Source organism: Pristiophorus japonicus, chromosome 4, assembly GCF_044704955.1.
Source record: "Pristiophorus japonicus isolate sPriJap1 chromosome 4, sPriJap1.hap1, whole genome shotgun sequence".
In the NCBI taxonomy this organism is placed as follows: Eukaryota; Metazoa; Chordata; class Chondrichthyes; family Pristiophoridae; genus Pristiophorus; species Pristiophorus japonicus.
The window spans coordinates 127,569,444-127,591,862 of record NC_091980.1 but is presented as its reverse complement, the minus strand read 5'-3'; the positions used below and the strand labels follow the sequence as shown (position 1 = coordinate 127,591,862).

Sequence of the window (22,419 nt, the reverse complement as noted above, 5' to 3'; positions counted from 1 at the left end):
TTTATTTTTGAAGAATACAGCCAAAATGTTAACGTTATAAATGTGCAAATAATCTCATCCCGGGGATCCGGATGGCATCAAACCATTAAGCTCAGCTCTTGAAAGTTATGCCTTCTATTTTCTTTTGGTTGTCTGGGCGTATGACAGAAGTGAGAACTTATTAGCGGACTTACTGAGCGAGCTTCACCACCCCTCTCCCCAAAAACCCCATGAAACCATGCAGGTGACTAGCACAGAGCACAGGTAAGTTTCCAATTGATTGGCCATCTAAGGCTATCCTATTTGTTAGGTCATTAGCTTGCAGGGTTATCTGGAGATGAATGGCACGGAAAAAGCAAAGGCGGGTAAATGGAGTTGAGGTGCCGATCAGCCATGATCTGATTGAATGACAGAGAAGTTTCAAGGGGCTGAATAGCCTACTCCTGTTCCCAATGTTCATATGATAGATCTACCCTCCATCTCCCATCAATATGCAAGACAGGCTAATCAACCATCAACAGTACCCTGGAGTAGCTGGAGTATTATAGACTTGTCTGGCTTAGGTAACTGTTTACCAATTTTACCACAGAAGATTGATTCAGTTCCAACCACCACCTCCCCACCCATTACCATAAAGAGACCTTCTCCCTAGCTTCATTAGAACCCTCAATGAAATGTATCTTGGAATAACTGTGATCTGTTCATTATTGTCTGTTGTAATCTACTGGAAATCACTTGACTATATTATTTCAGTGATAACATCAACCAGTTTTATCTGTAATTTTGTTGAGACTAGAGCATATATTATCAAGTATTATAGATAGGCAAATGAATAAACACACTATCTGGTATAGTACGATATGGGTATCAAGAAGGATTCGGTTTTGATCGGTGGTCTGAGCTGAATTGGTCTGATGGGAGCTCGGGTGATGATGAAGAACACTGCAATTGGTGTGTGTTGCCTGGAGTAGGGATTGGCCAAGGTTGCTGTTTCAGATTGCTGTCCAGTTACCTCTGTTTTTGAGTGTGGACAGTGGGTAAGATTACAATTGCACATACAAGTTTTGACCCCAGTGTCAACTTGTCAGCACTTCATGGGAAACAGTAGTCTTTTTCACTAGGATTGGAGTTGTTCGCATCAACCAATTAGATCAGTTTGAAGATGGCACTGGAGGAGTGAGACCAATCAAATTAGTTGGGAGGACATGCTTTGAGCCTATCCAAACCAATCAGACGGATTGAAGGGTAAGACTGAAAGCTGTAAGAATCAATGAGGTTAATTGGAGGGTGAGACTGGTGGCTGTTAGAACCAATCAGACATTACTTCCTCCCATTGTTGATTATACTCCAACTTTACAGACAAAAAAATTTACCTGCAGGTCTATTGCGTGTTGGTCCCCAAGGAAGTTCTATATAGCAAATAAGCTGCTAAAATATAACAAAACTTTATATTTTCCTCAACAAAACAACCAAGCTGCTGTTTTATGTGAAAATTTAGCTTCTTCAAGCTTGGTTAATAGAAGCTTTTTTGATATAAAGAGAGTGTTCCCAACTCCAAATGCATTAACTGGCTTTATTTGAGCATTACACTTTTTTGGAGTTGCCAGTGTCTAAAAGTAAAGGAAATGATGAAGAGTTTTTATTTTAAAAATGACACCGAGAATCGCAGTGATTTTACATGCAATGCACTATTCTGATGTGAGATATGCATTGTTGGCCTGTTTATAATGAGTTGTAACACCTGGTTATAATCTGTAATCCTGAAAGCTATTTTCAGTTCATTTATGCGCTCACAGTGTAGGTCCCTTTGTTACTGTGCAGTAAGCAGGAAGAGAGCCTGTGCGGGTTGTATAAGAGCAGGCAACCTCCACGGGGAAATGTGAGGGGTAACAATGACAGTCGATATGGGTATAATAGAATGGAACAAGGCTAGCAACCCGGAGGTCGCAAGTTCAAATCTCAATATGTCAAGTTGTGAAATTCAGCTCAGTAAATCTAGTTACATCTGGGCTGGCACCAGACAAAATGATCGTAAAAGTTGCTGGTTCACTGATGCCTTTCAGGGAAGGGATCCCACCAATCTGGTCTGACTTACACGTGACTGCAATCCCACACAATGTGGTTGACGCTTGAATGACCTGTCAAGTTTGCCTGAGAGCACAACATTCAACTCCCGAATGCCTGTTCCTGCACTTAGAGAATTAAATTATGGTGACGGTTTGCCTAAACTTGATTTGTATTCCCTGACATTTAGAAGATTGCGGTGTGATTTAATTGAGGTGTTTGAAATGATAAAGGGATTCAATAGGTTAGTTACAGAGAAACTATTTCCTCTAGTGGGGAATCTGGAACAAGGGGGCACATTATTAAAAGTGGAATTGAAACATTTAAAAATGAAATCAGGAAGTATTTTGTTCACTCACAGCTGAGCAGAAATCTGGAACTCTCTTCCGAAAAGGTTATCGATGCTAGGTTATTTGAAGCTTTCAAGACTGAAATTGATAGATTTTTGTTAGCTAAGGGTATCAAGGGATATGGATCAAAGCCAGGTTAATGGAATTGAGGTACAGCTCAATCATGATCTGATTGAATAGTGGAACAGACTCAAGGGACAGAATAGACTACTCCTGTTCCTATGTTTTATGTGGCCTTCAGTATTTTTCCTACGGATTACAGTATGAAATGATTTTTATTTCCAGTACAAGAAAATGAAACCCTTTGATACTGTCAAATGAACAACACAGAGTAGAAATTAGTGCTAAATTATAATTGTATGACGCTTCACGGGAGAATTATAAAAAAAGAATGAAGTTTGACACCGAGCCATAATAGGAGATGTTAGGGCAGATTGGTCAAAGGGGTAGTTTTTCAGGAGCGTCTTGAGGAGGAAAAAGAAGTGGAGCGACGGAAGAATTAAGAAAGGAATTCCAGAGATTAGGACAGAGGAAGCTGAATGGTGGAGTGATTAAAATCGGGGGTGATCAAAAGACCAGAAAAGGCAGAGCACAGAGTTCGCGGGGGATTATAGGGCTGGAGGATATTACAGAGAAAAGGAGGATAATATAACGATGGACAAATACTTAAGCTCTGGTATGACCATCCTTTACTGGGGGCTGTTAAAACCCATTTATTTAAATGAGTTAACACCTCTGTTAGAATAGCAATATCAATGCATTCATTTTTCATCATTAACACCAACAGCTTTGTGTTTTAAAAAAAATGCACAGCAGGTTGAATAACATCTAAAAGAGGAAATGGTAGGTTCATGTTTGGGTGTGCCCTGTCTAAGATTTTTGTTTTGATGAAATTGACTGATCATTATCTCTCTTTAAGCTACTTGTATGAAATTAAAAATTGTTTACTTGACAAGATAGTGTTGGATGAGGAAGGCCATTCGGCCCAGATCATCTTCCCAGAAAACCCCACAGCCAACCCTATCCAGGAAAGTGAATAAATCCCCATGCCCGGATGAAATGTATCCCAGGCTGTTAAGAGAAGCAAAAGAAGAAATAACATCAACTCTGACCATCATTTTCCAATCCTCTCTGGCTACAGGTGTGGTGCCAGAGGACCGGAGGGCTGCTAATGTTGTACCTTTGTTTAAAAAGGGAGAAAGGGATAGACCAAGTAATTACAGGCCAGTCAGCCTAACCTCGGTGGTGGGATTATTGGAAAAAATCCTGAGGGACAGGATAAATCAGCATTTAGAAAGACATGGATTAATCAAGGACAGTCAGCATGGATTTGTCAAGGGAAGGTCATATCTGATTAACTTGATTTAATTTTTCAAGGAGGTAACCCAGAGGGTCGATGAGGACAGCGCGTATGTTGTAGTGTATATGGATTTTAGCAAAGTTTTAGATAAGGTTCCACATGGCAGACTGGTCACGAAAGTAAATGCCAATGGGATCCAGGGCAAAGTGGCAAGTTGGATCCAAAATTGGCTTGGAGGCAGAAAGCAAAGGGCAATGGTTGATGGGTGTTTTTGTGACTGGAAGGCTGCATCTAATGGGATTCCACAGGGCTCAGTGCTGGATCCCTTGCTTTTTGTGGTATATATAAATGACTTGGACTTAAATGTTGGGCGTATGATTAAAAAGTTTGTAGATGACACTAAAATAGACTGTGTGGTTGATAATGAAGAAGAAAACTTTTCTTCAGGGCTGGATTTGCACAGTCAGTTTTTTTGAAGCTGTTGGTCAGCTCTTGTTAGTTTTGCAGGATGGCATGTGTGGAGTTGAGCTTGGTTGTGATGGAGCCCATGATGGAATAGCCTGCTGGCACAGACTACCTGGCCTCACACGTGAGGAATGGCCATTTAGAAAGACTGTCTTTTTCACCTTCTGCTGGTGTAAGTCAGCTCCTATAATGTTGGAAAGTGTGGGGTCATGCACTTTGTCAGAAAAAAATCAAAGAGCAAGTTATTATTTAAATGGAGAAAGATTGCAAAGTGCTGCAGTACAGTGGGACCTGGTGGGTACTTGTGCATGAAACACAAAAGGATAGTATGCAGTTGCAGCAAGTGATCAGGAAGGTCAATGGAATCTTGGCCTTTATTGCAAAAGGGATAGAGTATAAAAGCAGGGAAGTCTTGCTACAGCTATACAGGGTATTGGTGAGGCCACACCTGGAATTTGGTTTCCATATTTACGAAAGGATATACTTGCTTTGGAGGCAGTTCAGAGAAGGTTCACTAGGTTGATTCCGGAGATGAGGGGGTTGACTTATGAGGAAAGGTTGAGTAGATTGGGTCTCTACTCATTGGAATTCAGAAGAATGAGAGGTGATCTTATCAAAACGTATAAGATTATGAGGGGTTTGACAAGGTGGATGCAGAGAGGATGTTTCCATTGATGGGGGAGACTATAACTAGAGGGCATAATCTTAGAATAAGTCCATGGGTCCATGATTCAGATCAGCCATGATTGTTTTAAATGGCGGAGCAGGCTCAAGGGGCCATATGGCCTTCTCCTGCTCCTATGTCTTATGTTCTTATAGGAGAAGTAAGGGGAGAAAATCAGAAGGGAAACTAAAAGCAAAGTGATTGATAGATGGTGCAAGATGAGCAAAGTGAGAGTAATAGATTCCTGGATTTGATGACGAGACAGTGATGCTGTTAAATTTGAGAGTTTATGACTCATGGAATACCTGCAATGAGAGTGCAGCTTTGAACTGCTTCCAGAACACCCATTGCTGTGATAGTCGATATTGCTGACCGGTAATGCACTTTGTATGATTGCCGCACAATGACATCCATACTGAAGGACTAATAATTATGATACGAGTGTAGTAAGCATATCGAGCAATATTACATAGAATTACATAGAATGGACAGCACAGAAACAGGCCATTCAACCCAACAGGTCTATGCTGGTGTTTATGCTCCACACGAGCCTCTTCCCACCCTATCAGCATCTCCTTCTATTGCTTTCTCCCTCATGCATTCATCTAGCTTCCGCTTAAATGTATCTATGCTATTTGCCTCAACAAGTCCATATGGTAGCGAGTTCCACATTCTAACCACTCTCAGCTAATCAGCTAATTACTTGCAATCAATGTGCTTTCTATAAGGTCAATTTTCCCAGGTCATTTGTGCCATTTTTTGGCACGCGCTGTTTTTTCTGGCGTAATTATTTAATTCAAAGTTTCCCCCTGGAATCTGCGCCAGTGTAACTGATTTAGTAACGATTTTTCTAGGTTTTTTTGACGTCATAGGGGGCCCTCATGTCTGTGCCAGTTTTTAGCATTTTTCGCAGTTTGCCGAAAATATTTTTATCCTAGGTCGGCGTATCTAGCCACTCCCGAAAAACATGAAAAGTCGGCACTGAAAGGTGCCACATCGAAGTTTTTGGAGGGAGTCTCCAACACTTGAAATGTCCATAATGAAGTTCAACTTTTTTTACCTTTGAACGGAGTACATGGAAGTTTTTTGGATTTCTGAAGTTTTCATTTTCTTTTTTTACTTACACGCCACCACCGAACGTCTTCCAGCAGGGCTGGAGGGGTGGTAGTATCGGCCGTCAGAATCGGCCCCATGCCTGGGCATAGGGGCTCGGGGCTCAGCTGGACAACAAGCCCAGGGGGGCGGAGGTGGTGATCGGAAGGCTCATGCACTGAGCCTGGGGAGGGAGGTGGTGATCGGAAGGCTGATGATTTGAGCCTGGGGAGGGAGGTGGTGATCAAAAGGCTTCTGCACTAGGCACAAGACTGCAATGAGTTTGGGGGAGTGGGGGAGAAGGGGAGAAGTCACAAGACTGCAATTTGTTGGGGGAGGTGGGGGAAGAGGGAGGAGAAGTCACAAGACTTGGGTGTGGTCCATCCATACAGACCTTGGAGAAAGAGAACAAAGAACCTGTCCTGCCTGCCTACCTGCCGTTTTGAGCTTCTTGCAGATGTCAAATTTAACTATGGGGACAATACTGACTATGCCATACCTTGTGCGAGCCTTCTGCATGATGGTGCTACGTAGGAGACAATTGATTCAACATCATCATATGAGGACCATCAGAGCCCATAGGGTGCTGGGCAGGAGGCCTTACCCACGGCAGGCCTTCGTACCTGCACCTGAATGATGCAAACTGTGTCAGAAGGCTACGTTTCCGCAAAGAAGTTGTAATTGAGATCTGTGAGTTGGTGAAAGCAGACCTGCAACCTAGAAGCATCAGGAGGACTGCTTTGTCAGTTGAAATGAAGGTTACAACTGCACTTTCATTCTATACCTCCAGATCTTTTCAAGCTACAACTGAGGATGTGTGCACCATCTCTCAACATGCAACACATGTCTGCATTCAGCAGGTGACAACTGCAGTATATGCACGGAGGAATGACTACATAAAGTTCCCTATGACCATCCAAGTAATGCGCGTCAGGGCTGTGGGCTTCTCCAGGATCGCTGGCTTCCCAAAGGTACAGAGCTGCATTGATTGTACCCACATTGACATGCAAGCCCCTTTGGAGGATTCTGAGATGTACAGGAACAGAAAAGGCTTGCACTCCTTGAATGTGCAGGTCGTGTGTGATGATGTGCATCGCATCATGCCAATCGATGCAAGATACCCTGGGAGCACCCATGAATGGTTCATCCTACGCGAGTGCATTATATCTGCCATGTTTCAGCAGCAGCCAGAAGGGCAGAACTGTCTACTGGGAGACAAAGGGTACGGTATCGTCACCTGGCTCACGACACCCCTCGGAGTAACCCGGACGGAAGCTGACCGGGAATACAGCATGTCGCACATTGCGACATGCAGCATAATAGAGAGGACTATTGGCATCTTGAAACAGCATTTCCGATGCCTGGACCATTCCGGAGGTTACTTGCTATACTACCCTGAGATTGTCGGTCAGTTGATTGTTGTGTGCTGCATGCTACATAACTTAGCCATCATGCGGCAGCAGCAGCTGGTAGTAGAAGACCCACCTGCGGTGAGGGTGGCTGATGATAATGAGGAGGAAGATTCAGATGACGATCAGGAGGACGAGGAAGCCATGCAACTACCTGAACCCGAAGCACGACGGCGGAGGAGGGCAGGCTATCATGCTCCTTTAACGATTGCTCAAGCCTTGCACCAGCAGCTCATCCGTGAATGCTTTGCTGCCTGAAGGCTCAGCGGCAACTATTCCACATAGACCATGTTTACTGTTTGGATCTGTTCTGTAATGTGTTGTGTTAATGTAACAAATATTGGAAATTATTCTTGTTTACTTCAAAAGTTGTATTAATAATCGAACAAATAATGGAAATGATTCAGATTTAATGTAAAATATATTTTATTCAAAAGTTTAACAAACAGTGCTTTGTACTTAACTCGACCAGGCCAACATCCCTAGCATTGAAGCACTGACCACACTTGATCAGCTCTTCTGGGTTGACCACATTGTCCGCATGCCAGACACGAGACTCTCAAAGCAAGCGCTCTATTCGGAACTCCTTCACGGCAAACGAGCCAAAAGTGGGCAGAGGAAACGTTTCAAGGACACCCTCAAAGCCTCCCTGATAAAGTGCAACATCCCCACTGACACCTGGGAGTCCCTGGCCAAAGACCGCCTGAAGTGGAGGAAGTGTATCCGGGACTGCGCTGAGTACCTCAAGTCTCATCGCCGAGAGCATGCAGAAACCACGCGCAGGCAGCGGAAAGAGTGTGCCTGTCCCAACCTCCCTTACCCTCAACGACTATCTGTCCCACCTGTGACAGGGACTGTGGTTCTCATATTGGACTGTTCAGCCACCTAAGGACTCATTTTAAGAGCGGATGCAAGTCTTCCTCAATTCCGAGGGACTGCCTATGATGATGATGATGATGAATAAAGTTATTATTGTATCAAACTTTAAAATTTCACTTACGATCACTTACAAACTTTAAGATCACTTAAAAACTTTAAGATCACTTACTAACTTTTAAACTTGTAAATTTTGTAACTTACAAAAATCTTTTAATTTGAGAACAACAGTTACAACAGTAACAATAGATATAATAATAACAACAACAACAGCAGCAGCAAAGAAAGGCTGCACCCATCTCTCCTCCACCCTATTCTAAGACCACGCTTTTCTTGCTGACTCCATCACTCCTGCCCGCAGGCAGTGGCGCAGTGTTTCTGAGGTTGGTACCAAGCTTATTCTTTCTAAGATCTCAGGTAATGCGTACCTGTTGCTGTTGCGGGGGCGGAGGGGGGCAGGTGGATGGGGGGGCAGCAGGCGGTAATATGGAGGGCCCAGGCGGCTAGGCTTGGGGCTCTTCAGAGGCCGGTGTGGGGATTGGAGTGGGAGTGACAGTTAATTCTGTCAATGGGTGCGGGGTCTGGGTGTGTTCCCTTATAGGAACATAAGAAATAGGAACAGGAGTAGGCCATTTGGCCCCTCGAGCCTGCTCCGCCATTCAATAAGATCATGGCTGCTCTTATCATGGACTCAGCTCCACTTCCCCATCAGCTCCCCTTATCGTTTAAGAAACTGTCTATTTCTGTCTTAAATTTATTCAATGTCCCAGCTTCCACACCTCTCCGAGGCAGCAAATTCCACAGATCTACAACCCTCTGAGAGAAGAAATTTCTCTGTTTCAAATGGGCGGCCCCTTATTCTAAGATCATGCCCTCTAGTTCTAGTCTCCCCCATCAGTGGAAACTTCCTCTCTGCATCCACCTTGTCAAGCCCCCTTATAATCTTATACGTTTCAAAAAATCACCTCTCATTCTTCTGAATTCCAATGAGTAGAGGCCCAACCTACTCAACCTTTCCTCATAAGTCAACTCCCCTCAACCCCGGAATCAACCAGGTGAACCTTCTCTGAACTGCCTCCAAAGCAAGTATATCCTTTCGTAAAAATGGAAACCACAACTGCTTGCAGTATTCCAGGTGTGGCCTCACCAATACCTTATATTGCAGCAGCTAACTCTAACCTGCCATTCTTCATGTGCCCTGAGAGTATCTTAATAACCTGCAACATTCCCTCCCTCATGTTGAGCAAAACTGCCTTAACTACCTGTGACATTCCCTCCCTCATGGTCACTGACATGGTTTCAGCTGATGGAGACATTCCCTCATTCAGGGACCCGGACAACATTCCCATTTCTCATGAAATTGCTGTTACTTCTCCCGATGAGTCCTGCTGCCTCATCACCCACCCCACTGATGGTGTCCAGGAGTGACCGCATAAGGTCAATGCTCTCCCCACTCATTGTCATCATATGAACCACATCTGTTAGATCCTGCACCTCAGAAGAGCACTGTAGAGTTCTCCTTCCCCTCCTCCCCACACATGTGGCTCGCACCCCACCACTGAGAACCGCAGCCTCGAAAGGTGGGGCCTTGGATGTGCCTTGCTGCACCCCACCACTGAGAACCGCAGCCTCGGAAGGTGGGGCCCTGGATGTGCCTCGCTGCACCCCACCACTAGGTCCTGTAGCCTCGGACAATAGGAAACTATGGAATGTCCCACTAACACTCAAACCTCTAGTCACGGAAGGGGCTGGCACCTCAATGGGTGGCACCTGCACCTCCTCCAAAGTCAGTAATACAGTGGGGACTTCATCCATCTCCATCCCCTCCCTCTGCCCTCATCCCCATGCTCTTGGGTTGGAGGGTGGGATTGGAAGATGTTCTCCTCTTCAAGCTCGTTCTCATCTGAATCTTCTGCATCGTCGTGGTTGGCCTCAAGTCCTGAAAAATATAACAGAACAAACAAATGGTTAGCAGCAGAGGAGGGAGTAGGGTGGGTGGCATGAATAGGCTCACACAGCGTAGGCAGCAGGCTGATTTGAAGGACCATGATGAGTGATAGCACATTGCATCAACCGAAGTGTAGCTGACGGAGACATCCCCAGGAACCAAAGCATGGCTAGCCCGTGCAGTAGCAAGTCCTCTCCCTCGAGTGTGGGCCCAGCTTGTGCAGTGATGGTTGCTTTTCTCCAGGCAAGACCCATCAAAGCAGCGACAATCTCTTCCAAGGGGGTCAGTGGCTGCAGATTTGCTGGGCCTCTTCCTGTTCGAGTTCTTTCCCTTTTATTATGTGCCATCTTCCTCTGTAAAGATGAAAATGCGACTTTTTAGAGAAGGTATCTTTCTGCTGTGTGGGACATATACAGCTGGTCACATTTACAATTGCAATTCCATTGAATAAATTAAAATATTACTTACACTAACTACTTGACCAAGGTTCTGCCACTTCCTTTTACACTGGTCTCCAGATCTCATGCTCGTCACCATTGCGTAGTAATCTTCTGCAAGTTGGTTCCAGCATTTCTTCATTTCTATGGGTGGAATTTTTACGTGAACTCTGCTGGTGTCCAGCTCCTGCCATCTGTTCTCAATCACAGTAACTAGTGCCTCCACTTTATCCTGTAAGAAATTCTTGGTCCTTAGACCGTGTTGCATCTTTTATTGCAGCAGATCTGATTTTTCCAATGCTCTCACACAGCGCTCCTCACACACACAACTGGCTCTTTAAAAATGGGTGATTGCCATCCCGGAGCTATACTCCGGATGCGCGTCCATTGAAATAACGTCAAATACGTAACTTTTTTCCCCGCGCATGCGCAGAAGGTGCACCATTGTTTTTTCGGTGCAGACAGCAGGCTCCACCTCCCCCGCCCCCCCCCCCCCAAGGTGACTGGGCACGCCGCGCTGCGCCAAATTTGAATTACACATCGGGGAAACATTGCCAAAGTATTTCTGCCGCATTTCTGGCCTAGAAAAACGAGCGTAACTCTGGCAATACGCCAGAAAATGGACTTGGGCAAAATTGAGCCCTTTGTATCCTGTAGTATCAAGGTGTCATTTAATTTTGCAATTCAGATGGTATCTATAAAGCATCTTTGTGGCTTAAAACACTGTAAATGTCTTAATTACAGGTTAAATTCAGTGTGGCACGTCACTGAGCCGCACAGGAGAAGACCCCAGACTCAGTCCAGGCTCTGTGCTGAGTTACCACCAATCAGCCAGGGATAGTGTTGGGGTGTGGGGGGGAGAGGGGCTATAATTGGTCTCCGTGTCCACTGGCCTTGGAAGGTGAAAGATAACTGAGCAGAGATTCAGGATCACTATCCAGTGACCTTCACTTGAGCAGTGTGTGTCCGTGGGGGTAATTTTACCTTTTGGACGATGGTATAAAGTCGGTAATATTGAATTAGCTGTTCATTATACACCACAGCCGATTTACCCTTCTGTTGAAGGGGGCATGTGTAAATTGTGTGTCTGTGCATGTGTGTGTGTGTGTGTTGTATATGTGTGTCTGTGCATGCTGGTCTCTCCCTGTGTGTGCATGGAGATGTTGAATGTGATGTTCTATCTCCAAGGCCGATTAGCCTGCCAATACTCAGTCCAGTTTACTTATTTAAGTTAGAACTGCATTGACCGTTGGGCCAAATTGCCTGTTTCTGTGCCGTCACCGATGTAATCATACCCAGTGTGTGTCACCATCTTTAGGAGAGGACGGATCAGTGGACAAAAGATAAAGGACTGGAGAGAAAAGCAATTTCTGCCAACCACTCGGAACTCAACCTATTATCTGTCAATTCATCTAGTTGTTTTTTTTATCTCCCAGGGAGAAGCAGTAAGCTGAGCCCAGAGACTCAAACGTACGATCACATCATAAAGTATGAAACAATGGTACCCCAGTGGCTCACCTCAGGATCATCGCAACACTTTCTATCTCATAACCAGGTACAGCAAACTAACCGGATAACCAGCAAATTGTGTTAATCAGGTCATTACTCATAGTGTGTTGACCTGATAACTTGGTGAAGCTTGATAACCTGATAACCAGGTACAGCACAACCAGATAGCCAGCTATGTTAGTTACGATGACAATCAGTTGCAGTGTGTTAACTTGATTTCTAGCTAGCGAATGCTGACTTAGTGCTGCTGGAGGCCCGAATGTCTGTACGCTGCTGGGGGTGCTGAATGCCTAGTCGGATGCTCACCTAGGGCGTCGTCAAGGGTCGGGGATTGGGTGGAGCAGCAGGGACGATGCGGGGGAGGAGGTCAACGAGGGCCGGGGGGGGAGGTGAAAGAGGTCCAGGACGATGCTGCAGGAGGCTCGGACGTCACTTGTGGTCCGATGGATGGTTTGGAGCGAAGCCTGAGGTAGGCCCGGATTTTAAGATTTGCAGGATTAGAGTTTAAGGTAGGGATTTATGCACCCCTATTAGGGTCTATTAGGGCTAGGGGGCGTTTAGACAGTGGAAGGAGGGGAGGTTGAGGGTGGATAGTTGTCGGATGGCAAGGGTAAGGTTGATTTGGCAGGGAAGCTCCCTAGGGAGCTGCCACCCCAGCGGCTATCTTGCAAGGACACCCTCAAAGCCTTCCTGATAAAGTGCACATCCCCACCGACAACTGGGAGTCCCTGGCCAAAGACCGCCCTAAGTGGAGGAAGTGTATCCGGGAGGGCGCTGAGCACCTCGAGTCTCATCGCCGAGAGCATGCAGAAATCAAGCGCAGGCAGCGGAAAAAGCGTGCGGCAAACCTGTCCCACCCTCCCTTACCCTCAATGACTATCTGTCCCACCTGTGACAGGGACTGTGGTTCTCGTATTGGACTGTTCAGCCACCTAGGGACTCATGATCAGAGTGGAAGCAAGTCTTCCTTGATTCCTCGAGACTGCCTATGATGTTGATGATGATGATGCTGACCTAGTAACCAGGTAGTGTATATTAACTTTATAACTAGCTGTAAATCAGTTAGTGTGTTGATCTGATAACTAGATGCAGTATTCCAACTTATTAACTTGCGTACAATAAACTAATGTGGAAACCAGTTAATGTGTTGTGATGACCCTATAGGGAGGTCTGAAAGAAAGACAGGCAGCTGGGCCATCGGGGCTAAGGTTAAATACTGAGGGGAATGGGTAGGCCTGGAGGCAGCAAGCCAAGACTAATGTTCCAACCCACTCACCCTCTCCATCCTGCCCGGGATGCTGCACCATGTTTTTACAGGGTCCTAATGTCTTCCGGGCTTGTACTCTGAATTTCTATCACCAAGTGTGTTTCCTCTTTCCCAAGCAAACTTCAAACATTTAATGTTTTTTTTTACCTTGTAATTTTTATTAAAGACAAGATAATAACTTTGTGCTAGAAAAACAACATTTATATTACTTCCTGAAGAAAACTCGACTCTGCTTTAAAGCTTGATCTCTCGGACTGAATTATAGCCCTAGCTGGTGATTCAGCCCACCACGTAGAGGCGCCCTGCAGTCTGGATGAGTAAAGCCACTCTGCTCGGTGACACAGCCATACAACCCATACTGGTCCCAGTTTCCATCATAGGCAGTCCATCGGAATCGCGGAAGACTTGCTTCCACTCTAAACATGAGTCCTTAGGTGACTGTACAGTCCAATACGAGAGCTACAGTACCTGTCACAGGTGGGACAGACAGTCGTTGAGGGAAGGGGTGGGTGGGACAGGTTTGCCGCACACTCTTTCCACTGCCTGCGCTTGGTTTCTGCATGCTCTCAGCGTTGAGATTAGAGGTATTCAGCGCCCTCCCGGATGCACTTCCTCCACTTAGCCAGGGTCTTTGGCCAGGGTCTCCCAGGTGTCAGTGGGGATGTTGCACTTTATCAGGGAGGCTCCGTACTGAATTAACAGATCTCAGATAGGGCAGCCGTAGCTGGACTACTATTGGATCTTAGTGTCGGTGATTTGGGAAGAGAAAAATCAAAACAAGTTAACAAGAAAGACTTGCATTTCTATAGCTCCTTTCACGAACTCTGGACCTCCCAAAGCACTTTACAGCCAATGAAGTACTTTTGAATTGCAGTCACTGTTGTAATGTAGGAAATGAGGTGGCCAATTTGCACACAGCAAGTTCTCATGAACAGAAATGTGATAATAACCAGATAATCTGTTTCCATGATGTTGATTGAGGGATACATATTGGCCCAGCACACTGGGGAGATCTTCCCTGCTCTTCTTCAAATAGTGTCGGAGGATCTTTTATTTCTACCTGAGAGGGAAGACGGAGCTTCGGTTCAACGTCTCATCCAAAGGACTGCACCTCCAACAGTGCCGTACTCCCTCAGTACTGCACTGAAGTGTTAACCTGGATTACATGCTCAGATCTCTGGAGTGGGACTGGAACCTTCTGACTCAGAGGCGAGCGTGCTACCAACTGAGCCACGGCTGACACTGCCAGTGTTCAGCTCCTGCCGAAAGTCTCCGTGTGTGGATGTCAGGTGAAGTCAGAATCATGATTGCACTCACTCCCCAGGCCAGAGATACATAAGAACATAAGTAATAGGAGCAGGAATAGTCCAGTTGGCCCCTCGATCCTTCTCCGACATTCAATGAGACCATGGCTGATCCTCTATCTTAACTCCACCTGACCACATTATTGCCGTATCCCTTGATTTCCTTTATATTCAAAAATCTATTGATTTCCATCTTGAATATGCTCAATATTCAAGATGGATATGGAGAGGCCTCTGGGGTAAAAAATTCCAAAGATTCTCCGAGTGAATACATTTCTACTCATCTCATTTCTAAATGACCGACTCCTTATTCTGAGACTGTGACCACTGGTTCTAGACTCCCCAGCCAGAGGAAACATCCCCCTGCATCTATACTGTCAAGTCCTGGAAGAATTGTGTATGTTTCAATGAGATCACCTCTCATTCTTCTAAACACTGGAGAATATAGGCCTAGTCTACTCAGTCTTTCCTTATAGGACAATCCCCCCATCCCAGGAATCAGTCTGGTGTATCTTTGTTGCACTCTCTCTATTGCAAATATATCTTTACTTAGGTAAGGAGACCAAAACTGTACACAATACTCTAGGTGTGGTCTCACAGGGCCCTACATAATTGCAGTAAAATGTCTTTACTCTTATACTCAAATCCTCTTGTAATAAAGGCCAACATACCATTTTCTTTCTTAATTGCTTGCTGTACCTGCATGTTAACTTTCAGTGATTCGTGTACAAGGACACCCAGGGCCATCTGAACACCAACATTTCCCAATCTCTCATCATTTAAAAAATACTCTTCTTTACTATTTTTCCTACCAAATTGGATAACTTCACATTTCTCCACATTCTATTCCATGTGCCATGTTCTTGCCCACTCACTTAGCCTGTCTATAACCCCTTTGCATCCTCCTCACAACTTACATTCCAACCTAGCTTTGTTTCATCAGTAAACTTGGATATATTACATTTAGTCCCCTCATCCAAATCATTGATATAGATTGTGAATAGCTGGGGCCCAAGCATCGATCCTTTCGGTACCCCAGTCATTACAGCTTGCCAACCTGAAAATGACCCATTTATTCTTACTCTCTGTTTTCTGTCCATTAAATAATCCATGCTAGTATATTACCCCCAATCCTACGAGCCCTAATTTTGTTTAATAATATCTTGTGTGGCACTTTATCGAATGCCTTCTGAAAATCCAAATACAGCACATCCACTGGTTCCCCCTTATCTATTCTGCTCGGTACAACCTCCACAGATTTGTCAAACACGATTTCCTTTTCATAAATCTATGTTGACTCTGCCTAATCTTATTATTTTTTAAGTACCCTGTTACTTTAAAAATAGATTCTAGCATTTTCCCTACTTCTGGTGTTAGGTTAACTGATCTGTACTTCCCCATTTTCTCTCTCCCTCCTTTTTAAATAGTTACATAGAAACATAGAAACATAGAAAATAGGTGCAGGAGCAGGCCATTCAGCCCTTCTAGCCTGCACCGCCATTCAACGAGTTCATGGCTGAACATGAAACTTCAGTACCCACTTCCTGCTTTCACGCCATACCCCTTGATCCCCCGAGTAGTAAGGACTTCATCTAACTCCCTTTTGAATATATTTAGTGAATTGGCCTCAACTACTTCCTGTGGTAGAGAATTCCACAGGTTCACCACTCTCTGGGTGAAGAAGTTTCTCCTTATCTCGGTCCTAAATGGCTTACCCCTTATCCTTAGACTGTGACCCCTGGTTCTGGACTTCCCCAACATTGGGAACATTCTTCCTGCATCCAACCTGTCCAAACCCGTCAGAATTTTAAACGTTTCTATGAGGTCCCCTCTCACTCTTCTGAACTCCAGTGAATACAAGCCCAGTTGATTCAGTCTTTCTTGATAGGTCAGTCCCACCATCCCGGGAATCAGTCTGGTGAATCTTCGCTGCACTCCCTCAACAGCAAGTATGTCCTTCCTCAAGTTAGGAGACCAAAACTGTACACAATACTCCAGGTGTGGCCTCACCAAGGCCCTGTACAACTGTAGCAACACCTCCCTGCCCCTGTACTCAAATCCCCTCGCTATGAAGGCCAACATGCCATTTGCTTTCTTAACCGCCTGCTGCACCTGCATGCCAACCTTCAATGACTGATGTACCATGACACCCAGGTCTCGTTGCACCTTCCCTTTTCCTAATCTGTCACCATTCAGATAATAGTCTGTCTCTTTGTTTTTACCACCAAAGTGGATAACCTCACATTTATCCACATTATACTTCATCTGCCACGCATTTGCCCACTCACCTAACCTATCCAAGTCACTCTGTAGCCTCATAGCATCCTCCTCGCAGCTCACACTGCCACCCAACTTAGTGTCATCCGCAAATTTGGAGATACTACATTTAATCCCCTCGTCTAAATCATTAATGTACAATGTAAACAGCTGGGGCCCCAGCACAGAACCCTGCGGTACCCCACTAGTCACTGCCTGCCATTCCGAAAAGTACCCATTTACTCCTACTCTTTGCTTCCTGTCTGACAACCAGTTCTCAATCCACGTCAGCACACTACCCCCAATCCCATGTGCTTTAACTTTGCACATTAATCTCCTGTGTGGGACCTTGTCGAAAGCCTTCTGAAAGTCCAAATATACCACATCAACTGGTACTCCTTTGTCCACTTTATTGGAAACATCCTCAAAAAATTCCAGAAGATTTGTCAAGCATGATCTCCCTTTTACAAATCCATGCTGACTTGGACCTATCATGTCACCATTTTCCAAATGCGCTGCTATGACATCCTTAATAATTGATTCCATCATTTTACCCACTACTGAGGTCAGGCTGACCGGTCTATAATTCCCTGCTTTCTCTCTCCCTCCTTTTTTAAAAAGTGGGGTTACATTGGCTACCCTCCACTCGATAGGAACTGATCCAGAGTCAATGGAATGTTGGAAAATGACTGTCAATGCATCCGCTATTTCCAAGGCCACCTCCTTAAGTACTCTGGGATGCAGTCCATCAGGCCCTGGGGATTTATCGGCCTTCAATCCCATCAATTTCCCCAACACAATTTCCCGACTAATAAAGATTTCCCTCAGTTCCTCCTCCTTAATAGACCCTCTGACCACTTTTATATCCGGAAGGTTGTTTGTGTCCTCCTTAGTGAATACTGAACCAAAGTACTTGTTCAATTGGTCTGCCATTTCTTTGTTCCCCGTTATGACTTCCCCTGATTCTGACTGCAGGGGACCTACGTTTGTCTTTACTAACCTCTTTCTCTTTACATACCTATAGAAACTTTTGCAATCCGCCTTAATGTTCCCTGCAAGCTTCTTCTCGTACTCCATTTTCCCTACCCTAATCAAACCCTTTGTCCTCCTCTGCTGAGTTCTAAATTTCTCCCAGTCCCCAGGTTCGCTGCTATTTCTGGCCAATTTGTATGCCACTTCCTTGGCTTTAATACTATCCCTGATTTCCCTAGATAGCCACGGTTGAGCCACCTTCCCTTTTTTATTTTTACGCCAGACAGGAATGTACAATTGTTGTAATTCATCCATGCGTTCTCTAAATGTCTGCCATTGCCCATCCACAGTCAACCCCTTAAGTATCATTAGCCAATCTATCTTAGCCAATTCATGCCTCATACCTTCAAAGTTACCCTTCTTTAAGTTCTGGACCATGGTCTCTGAATTAACTGTTTCATTCTCCATCCTAATGCAGAATTCCACCATATTATGGTCACTCTTCCCCAAGGGGCCTCGCACAATGAGATTGCTAATTAATCCTCTCTCATTACACAACACCCAGTCTAAGATGGCCTCCCCCCTAGTTGGTTCCTCGACATATTGATCTAGAAAACCATCCCTTATGCATTCCAGGAAATCCTCCTCCACCGTATTGCTTCCAGTTTGGCTAGCCCAATCTATGTGCATATTAAAGTCACCCATTATAACTGCTGCACCTTTATTGCATGCACTCCTAATTTCCTGTTTGATGCCCTCCCCAACATCACTACTATTGTTTGGAGGTCTGTACACAACTCCCACTAACGATTTTTGCCCTTTAGTGTTCTGCAGCTCTACCCATATAGATTCCACATCATCCAAGCTAATGTCTTTCCTAACTATTGCATTAATCTCCTCTTTAACCAGCAATGCTACCCCACCTCCTTTTCCTTTTATTCTATCCTTCCTGAATGTTGAATACCCCTGGATGTTGAGTTCCCAGCCCTGATCATCCTGGAGCCACGTCTCCGTAATCCCAATCACATCATATTTGTTAACATCTATTTGCACAATTAATTCATCCACCTTATTGCGGATACTCCTTGCATTAAGACACAAAGCCTTCAGGCTTGCTTTTTTAACACCCTTTGTCCTTTTAGAATTTTGCTGTACAGTGGCCCTTTTTGTTCTTTGCCTTGGGTTTCTCTGCCCTCCACTTTTCCTCATCTCCTTTCTGTCTTTTGCTTTTGCCTCCTTTTTGTCTCCCTCTGTCTCCCTATATAGGTTCCCATCCCCCTGCAATATTAGTTTAACTCCTCCCCAACAGCACTAGCAAATACTCCCCCTAGGACATTGGTTCCGGACCTGCCCAGGTGCAGACCGTCCGGTTTGTACTGGTCCCACCTCCCCCAGAACCGGTTCCAATGCCCCAAGAATTTGAATCCCTCCCTGCTGCACCACTGCTCAAGCCATGTATTCATCTGCGCTATCCTGCGATTCCTACTCTGACTAGCACGTGGCACTGGTAGCAATCCCGAGATTACTACTTTTGAGGTCTTACTTTTTAATTTAGCTCCTAGCTCCTTAAATTCTTTTCGTAGGACCTCATCCCTTTTTTTACCTATGTCGTTGGTACCAATGTGCACCACGACAACTGGCTGTTCTCCCTCCCATTTCAGAATGACCTGCACCCGCTCCGAGACATCCTTGACCCTTGCACCAGGGAGGCAACATACCATCCTGGAGTCTCGGTTGCGTCCGCAGAAACGCCTATCTATTCCCCTCACCATCGAATCCCCTATCACTATCGCGCTCCCACTCTTTTTCCTGCCCTCCTTTGCAGCAGAGCCACCTACGGTGCCATGAACTTGGCTGCTGCTGCCCTCCCCTGATGAGTCATCCTCCCCAACAGTACTCAAAGCAGTGTATCTGTTTTGCAGGGGGATGACCACAGGGGACTCCTGCACTATCTTTCTTGCACTGCTCTTCCTGTTGGTCTTCCATTCCCTATCTGGATGTGGACCCTTCTCCTGCGATAAGACCAACTCACTACACGTGATACTCACGTCATTCTCAGCATCGTGGATGCTCCAGAGTGAATCCACCTTCAGCTCCAATTCCGCAACGTGGACCGTCAAGAGCTCGAGGCGGATACACTTCCCACACACGTAGTCGTCAGGGACACCGGAAGTGTCCCCGAGTTTCCACATGGTACAGGAGGAGCATATCAAATGACCGAGATCTCATGCCATGTCTTAACCTTAGATACCCTTAAATTGGTAATAACAATGTTATAGTTCACTTACTGATATAAAAAATAAAAGAAAAGCTACTCACCAATCACCAGCCAATCACTTACCCCATTGGCTGTGACGTCACTTTTTGATTACTTTCTACTTCTATTTTGCTTTCTCTCCCGCTGTAGCTGCACCAGTATGCTTTTGACAGGTCGCTCCCCTCTCACCAACTGCCGCTGGCTCTCGATCTCCCGCTGGGCTTTTGACAGTTGAGTTATAATAGTGGCCATTCTTCATGTACAAGCCACAACAGTAAGCATTCACGGGGCATTGCAGCTGAGATAACCAGCACATTGTGTTAATCTGGTAATTAGTCATAGTGCATTGACCTGATAGCCAGGTGAAGCTTGATAACCATAAATCAGTTACAGCATAACCAAATAGCCAGCTACATTTTATTACTAAGCTAATCAGTTACAGTGTGTGAGCCTGGTTTTACCAGTTAGCGAATGCGAACCTAGTAACTAGGTACAGCATATTAACTTGATAACCTGTTGTATTTTGTTAATCAGTTATTGCACCTCAAATACTGGGGCCAAAATTCAGGCCCATTTCCGCCGTTTTGCTGCGGCCATGCGGCGGAATTGAGTGGCCGGCGTGTTGCCTCCACTGGCCGCCCTGACCTAAATTCAGGTCGGGGATTGTCCCCAATTCCACCCCGCTGCTGATGACCACCACAAGTGCGTCATCATAACGTGCTGAGTGCTTTGAAGTGTTGCTGCTCAATGGCACTCTCTGCGAATTGACTGATTGCAGAAATTCGTCTTTCCAGTTTGGCTGCGTCTGGCCTTTTGGCTCAGGACAAACACCAATTGGAGAGAAGAAGAAATCTGCATGTCGACCAACAATGGGCAGACCAGGAGGTCCGCCAACGTGCCAGACTGGCACCACAAAAGATTGAAGACTTCAGCCAAAACACAAGCCGAAAGGAGGAATCAGCAACCCGGATGACGGCCAACCGAGCGGCGAACCAGGGTGTCCAAAACACCATCCGAGTGACTGTAGAGAAAGTGGAAGAACAGACGACGATCAACCAGGACCTCTTCATGAAGAAAATCCTGCTGGGAACCTGTGGCATGAAAGTCATAGATGTCTTCGCCTTGCAGGACATCCCGAAGAGAGGTTACCTTCAGAAACGTCAACCAATGCCTGAAATTCCTGAAGGGATTGAAGGAGGCGAGTGAATCACTGCGATCAGTGCTGACTTGGGAGCCACTGTTCACCCTCCCGTCGCAGAGGAAACGTACTATCACAGTGCACATGTACAACCCCCACATCCCGGTCATTGATGTGCTGACATTCCTCGCCAGGTATGTCGATGGGGCAGGAAACAGCATCGACCTGAAGGATTTGCACGGGATTTGGACCAGCAAATGCCAGATCCAGGTCACCTTGAAAGTGGACCCCAGCGGAACCATCCTGCACCCCTCCTCCAGCTTCGCCACCGGAAGAAGTCGGGGCTACATGGTGTACGCCGGACAACCCAATGTGTGCCGAACCTGCGGGAAAGCAGGCCACGTGGTGGCAAGCTGCAAAGCAATCATTTGCCGCAACTGCAAGAAGGAAGGACACCAGACAAAGGACTGTAACAAGAGCAAGTGCTGCAACCTTTGTGGTCAGGCTGGACATCTGTACCAAGGCCTGCCCCAAGCAGAATTTCAGCTATGCGCAGGCGGCAAAGAACATGGTGACATGTGAGGAGAAAGCTGAGGAGTGCAACACCCAAGAGGAGACCGACACCTTCCTCCCCTCCAAGACACCGTGCGAACAAACCACTGCCCTAGTCGAGACTGACCAAGGGGAGGAAGGAAAGTCTGCCACGGCAAGCCGCCAGACACTAACACCCAGCAGTGAAACTCCCCCCCGAGACACCGAGTCCATGGAAGAGGAGGGAGCAGAAGCAGAAGGAAAACAGGAATGGCAGCTCTTGAAGAAGAAGAAGAAGGCCCGCAAGTCAAAGGAAAAGAGCCCTCCTGCAGAAACGGGAGGCAAAAGACGGCTACCGTCCACGACGGACAGCAATGGCTGCAGCTCATCCGATGATGAAGGGTGAGGCAAAAGCCCCCACTACCACCAGCAGAAGAAGAGGCAAAACGCCAATGCGACCAGCGCAGTTCCAGTTCCAGGACCCCGGGAGCAGTAATGTCACCGATGCACCCCTGTTCCGGATGTCCGGGAGCGACGAAGCCACCAATGCACCCCCGCTCCGGATCTCTGGGAGCGGCGAAGTGACAGATGCACCCCAGCT

At 45.9% G+C, this 22,419-nt stretch overlaps 1 protein-coding gene across 1 annotated transcript in view; it reads left to right on the top strand.

The window, feature by feature from the left end:
- adam19b (ADAM metallopeptidase domain 19b) overlaps window positions 1-22,419 on the top strand; it is a 202,605-nt gene that overhangs the window by 24,741 nt on the left and 155,445 nt on the right. The window contains exon 2 of the mRNA XM_070878580.1: window positions 12,021-12,139. Within this exon, the coding sequence (XP_070734681.1) occupies window positions 12,021-12,139 (119 nt within the window). The remainder of the gene's footprint in view (window positions 1-12,020; window positions 12,140-22,419) is intronic.